The sequence below is a fragment of the Rhipicephalus microplus genome, chromosome 7 (assembly GCF_043290135.1).
Source record: "Rhipicephalus microplus isolate Deutch F79 chromosome 7, USDA_Rmic, whole genome shotgun sequence".
NCBI classification, from domain to species: domain Eukaryota; kingdom Metazoa; phylum Arthropoda; class Arachnida; order Ixodida; family Ixodidae; genus Rhipicephalus; species Rhipicephalus microplus.
This window is the reverse complement of record NC_134706.1, coordinates 77,253,299-77,259,298: the sequence shown is the minus strand read 5'-3', so window position 1 is coordinate 77,259,298 and position 6,000 is coordinate 77,253,299. Positions and strand designations below refer to the sequence as shown.

The 6,000-nt window shown below is 44.0% G+C and overlaps 1 protein-coding gene across 3 annotated transcripts in view; it reads left to right on the top strand.

The window, feature by feature from the left end:
• The first annotated feature begins 1,229 nt into the window (after positions 1–1,229).
• The window catches only part of LOC142766986 (japanin-like-RA2), a 127,711-nt gene continuing 122,940 nt past the window's right edge, over positions 1,230–6,000 (top strand). For all 3 annotated transcript variants that reach the window (XM_075868201.1, XM_075868202.1, XM_075868200.1), the window contains exon 1: positions 1,230–1,417. In XM_075868201.1, the coding sequence (XP_075724316.1) occupies positions 1,327–1,417 (91 nt within the window). In that variant the 5' untranslated portion in view covers positions 1,230–1,326. The remainder of the gene's footprint in view (positions 1,418–6,000) is intronic.

The window sequence follows — 6,000 nt, the reverse complement described above, 5'->3', positions numbered from 1 at the left end:
TTGCTAAAAGATCGAGAAATATGGAAATAAAATAAACCGCCACAGATAACTGGTGCGTGTCCAGACTGAATCCTGGCCATTTGCGTGGAAAGCAGATGTTCTACCACACAGTCAAGCGTTTGTTGAAAATTCAGTGAAAAATAAACTCAGTTTGTCTGCTTAAAAAGCTTGCATACGAAAATACGGGTTCTGTGTACAAACCTCCCAATTACATCATATTGACACATATGTTTCCCATTTTCATTTTTGTTTTATTGGGTTTTCACCCACAAAGCTGGTCAGGAATACCAAGCTCAAGCCACGCCTCATTATTCGAGATGGTTCATGATTATTCAAGTTGTTTAAGATCTCGGGCAAGACGCGACCTGTCGAGATTACTCCAGAGATTGCGTGACAACCAGATATGAGGTTGTAGCATTTGACGGCATATGTCTGAATGTCAAGGTCCTCCACCTCTTGTCAGTTGTTCGACGACCGACGGTCTGTTCACTGCTATAACTGCCAGTTTGTATGGCTGAAACCTCACCGTTTGCCGGCCATAAGTTTGGCCATATAAACACTTCAAGTTTTGGAAAAGCCATGTCTGCCTTCATCAGCGTCACGACCCCATGGCAATGTAATGTCACAGCAATATTTCCGTGGTACAAGCGCGCATCGCTGCCAAGCGTCAGATCATGTTATTATCCCAACGACATCATGATTTAAAGGTGGCAATGCATAGAAAGAAAGACGCTTTGCGGTGCCTATTACGTTACCTATTACGTTATGGTTCGACAATATTTGTCTTGTATATTACCTTGTGATTTAACGCATGCTATGCACTATACAGAATGCAGATACACGCAAAACCTTCTTACTTAAACTAGATATAAGTTGATCATATAGATTGTAGTTAGTCATTGTTTAAACTTATTGAATGGCATCTTACAATAAAATGTACGCAATAGGTGCTTGACGCAACAGGATATTGCTATCCTGTTCAACTTTAAAAGGCGCAGTTAAGAGTTCCCAAATTTTTCATTTTATTTGCATTTTTCTTTCACTCTGCGGTCGCCGAGAAGATGATTAAACACGTGTGCAATTGGTGCAGTAAAAGATGAGTCAGGCTCTATATCATGTTCAATTGAGGCTACAATTCTCCAGTGATGGTTTCTGAATCACTTGTAAAGGCTTCCTTATAAGAATCATACGAGGACAGTTCCAGTGATCTTTGTCTGCTGTCTCTTCAAGTTCATGTTGTCCCTTAAATAGCAGCGTTGACGTACTTGGCTGAAAGTGAATGCGTATAAAGGAAATGTGACACAATCGAGTGATTCATTTGGATGCATGTGCGCGCATCTGCACCTGCTGCCGGAAAAAATGAGGCTGCATCTCCTTCATGTACTTTTAACTTATGGCTTCATGTTCACCATATACGGTAAGTGATTGGTATAATATACGTTATTACTTTGACATGTTTTGAACTAGAATATTTAAGTTCACGTTTTGCAGGATAGCTAGAGTAATTTAATGTAATAATATGTACTAACAACACTCTGGTCTTTGAAGTTAGAGGACGCTTCAGCTTCACGTTCTTGAGCCAAGATGTTTGCTAAGCGCGGCCCAATTGACATCGTCGATTACCTGCTTTGGCATCTTGATGGACTCCTCTAGTGGAATGAAAGAAAAGTAACGTCTATGAGCAAAAAAACTGGTCTTCTCATCTGTATTATCAGATCTAGGAGAAGTGCTGTCGCGAAGGGACTACGACGCTATAGTTTTTCCCTTTCCGAATCACCTAAGCTACCGCTACACGTTTATATTGTAAGATGCCACGCTGCAGAGCTGCTGATTTTGATGATGGTTTACGCGTAGGTAATGGTCGAATATTTTTGACCGTTTTCTATTGAATGGATCTTTAAACAACTAGCTGGCTTTAAATATAAGTGTTATTGACTCCACGTGAGATTTGACGCTTCCGTCACCTAAAAATATATACATTGACCAGACTTACTTTTTTCGGAAATAGCGTTTAATAATAATATTAAGCCAGGTGTAGGATAATTTAATTTTTATGAAGCACCTAATTTGGCGAACTAGACCTCTCACTGGGAGACGTTGAGGCTGTCAGGCTTCACGCAACCTCAACCTTTCCCTGCTCACAGACACCATGAAATTAAAGCGCCTAGGCAACAGTGTGCTCCGAGATGCCACCCCGGACCTCAGCTTCTGCGCGAAGTGCATGACGCGCGGTGGTCCAATGCACCAGAGTCCTTCTGCAAGGATCACTATGTTCACGCCATTCAAGTCCGCACCTCCCCATGCAAGCCATAAGCACACGCGGCCCGCCATAACATATGAGACATATCTTGATAATGCCGGCTGCATTCTGCCATTTTCAGGATTGAGGAACTGCTGGTTTGTCCACGATGGTCAAACTTCTTGATTGTGGTCAACGCCCTGATTCTTGCCAAAGAGGACTATCCAGCAATTGGCTCTCTCCGGGCTCATCGCACGGGCGTCACCAATCATTGGCATAAGCAATGGTACAACCATAGCTTACGTCACAGCATCACACAACTCGACCATGGGAGCTAAAAACAGACCATCGTGCTCGCCCACGCTCACAGAAGTAGAGGCAGCACGTCAAGAGCAGAGCAACTGTATTACTCTCATCAGAGTTATTTACCTCTGTGTGAGATAAGTGGAGTTACTCGCGGAACTTACTCTTGCTTTGAAAGGAGAGTAAAAGAAGCGGCCAACGCACTGCTTTTAAGGTGGAGTTTCCAGTCTATGCAACTCTAGTGCCGACGTGGCGTACACACAATCTCGTAGGCCATCCTAGGCGGACGGTGTACAAAATAGTGCCTCGATCTTACCACTGACACTTCAACGGAGCGTAACCGTCTCGTAACCACATGGCTCTAACCTTCGACGTTATTAGGATAACTTTCAGTTATACAAAAAGTATGCTTTTGTAATGGTAAACGCCTCGTTTCCAAAACGCTAGCAGCAACACTTTCGAAGGAAGGACAAGCGGACAAATCTAATGCGTAAAATAGTTTAAGAATAATTTTACGCGTGTACGACGAGCATTGCTGTGACGCACCTGCTTTAAGAAATATTTTTTGGCATACACCTATTGCTACTTAAGGGAGCGCAAGCTCTAGACATAAAAGAAGATAAAAAGTGGGTTTTGCAAAATAATCACAGCATATCCAAGGAGTGCAGGATGATTAGTGGGGCGAAGCATTTGTCACTCTGTCTGCGCGACCGTTCGTTGTTTTTTTATTGCTTCCGTCTGTTCATGAGTCCGTCTGTGCGACCGTTCGTCTGTCTGTTCATACGTTCATCCGTGCGTCCGTCCATGGGTGCATCCATCCATCCGTCAATGCATCTCTCTGTCTCTCCATCTTTGCATCTCTCCATCCGTCCGGCTATCCAGGGAACACTTCAAGTACTACTATCTTGCATATTTTGTTTATATATTCATCCTATAAAAGTACCAACATCCAGCGCACATTCCGAAGACTAAGTGAGACGGGGCATGGCCAGACAAGGGGATTGGCACGCGCGCACTTTTTTACGGTCTGCGCTTCGTGTCTAGTTCCCTCCTTTCCTCACCGCTACTTCATGGCACTGCGGCCCAACCCTCGCTAAACCTTGCAAATGATAAAGGAGGTTACGTCCAGCGAGTTTTACGTGGCAACCCTTCTGGTTAGATAGTGCTCAAAGTGCGTCCCTGTGATACTAGTTTTTAATTAGTAAGCATCGATTTCCAGGCAAATTTTACTGTAGATTAAGTCACCGATACTTGTCTCTGTACGTTATTTATTCAGAAGCTATCTTTATATTTATGATTACGTTCGTGGGTTTCCTTCTCAACTCAAATAGGTGCGCGTGTACTGCTTCTCTGGACCGGTTTTGGAGGTGGCTACGTACTACAACGACGCACTACAACAAAGTATAGTACTACTACTGCATACATCGCGGACGCACGACACACGACTTAAAAAGCTTTCCGTCTAAAAACCTCAAGGATTCAAACTTGCCACATACGTGTTTCTAGCTGAGTAAACTACTACAATGCCAAGTTCCACCGTGCTGACTTCACGGGGGAAAATATCACAACATATCCACGGAGTGAACTATGATAAGTGTGGCGAAGCATCCATCCGTCCTTGCGTCTGTCTGTCTGCGTGCGTCCGTCCATTCTTCCATTCGTGCGTGCACCTGTCTGTCTGTCTGTATGTCTGTCTGTCTGTCTGTCTGTCTGTCTCTCTGTCCATTTCTCCATCCGTACGGCCGTAACTATCTGATATCGTCAACTATAAAAAAACTACCAACGCCATCTAAAGAAGTGTGTATTACTACTACTACAACATACTACTACAAGAGGCATGACCACATCCTAAGGAGCTTCGCCCCTAAAACACGCCGCTTCGCTTCGCCAGTCACTGTTTGGAGACGGACGCGATGCGTCCTCATAACATGAAAACTGCATGCGGCCGCGTATAGCATGCCGATAGCCAAGATATGAATTTTCTTTTTGATTTTGAATTTATGCGCAAAAAAGTTACGAAAATTACTCAAGAACTGAGATGGAATATCAGCTCTTACTTCCGAGTCAGAGTGGAATTCTTCGCTGTTTCTGCAAGTTTACGTGCACAGAAGCGTCATGCAGACTGTAATTTTCGATAGGTACGCGCGTACCTGATTGGTGCATGTATATTTTGTTTGTCCGAGTGATGATATATGCTAGTGCAGCGGCCGTGTCAGTGTGTCCCCATGTGCGCTTGTATACCGATAGCTGCAACTCCATAACCGATTGCTGAAAAACAAAATGGACGGGCGTGGAAGCATCTGATCAAGTCACTTCTTTAACGAGTACCAAATGCAAAGTCTGTGTTTTCAGTATGAGTTGGTGGGGTGGCGCGAGTGCTCCCGGCAGTTTTCGGTGACGGCCAGTGTGCGTTGGCTGATTGGGCTCACATAGATGGCCATCGCTCCTTATGTGGACACCGTAAGAAAAACCCAATCACTCATTCAGGTTAACCGCTGGCAAGGCTCTGCTGCACAGAAGCACCGAGGACAATATATGACGGACTCGGCCGTTAAGCTAAACGTACATTTGGCGGTAGTCGTAATAGTACAGGTCACCAAGAGTTGGACCAATCTCGGGGAAGGTGGTTCGCGAAGGTCGACGTTTGAGCATTTCACCAGCCTCTCATTGCAACACTAAAATGTAGCCGAGGTAAGTAAAACTCTAAGAATTGCAAGAGCTGCGTTTGAGTGTTTGTTTTCTATACCGGCGTTGTTTTTTGGACGTACTTGTAACGATGCAGCTACGCAAGTTGAGTCGGACGTCGGATCGTAACGTTCGTAGACCATTTTGCAGCCAGTACTGCTGAAAGGTCGTCCCAATTGTGTTTGTAAGCGCTTAGCTGCAACTTAAAGACTTCGACATGAGTGGCTTCCCCACATTGAACCATTAGGACAGAATGCCAGCTGATAATTGGAATTTAGAATTGGAAATAACGTTAAATGCCTCGACAGTTTTTATAATAAAAATGAACATGTCTACATGGTACCAAGCGACCAGCAGATACATACACGTGCTAGATGTACACTTGCCTTTCGAACACACGTAATATAGATGTAATGCCACCCACGCGAAAAGGGGCGCTACGCATAACGGGTGTAAATACCAGTTTCTGTATGTGTGGCTGTCGGCAGAACGAGAAATACATGTTTAGTGTTGCTGCGTTGTCTACGATTATATTGTGTGCTTCGAAGTGCACCCTGAAATATGAAATAACTTCAAGCAATATATGCTGCACGCTCACTGATAGATTGCATAAAACAATCCACTATTTTTTAACGTTATTCCTAGGAGCAAGAGTGACTCTATTTTTGGAGAGAGTGCCTGCGCTCTAGACTAACAAGATAGTAAAATTTAGTGAGAATAGTGTGATTCCTGCAGAGAGTGAATGTACTCTAGTCTGGTGAGAGAGCTTGTTC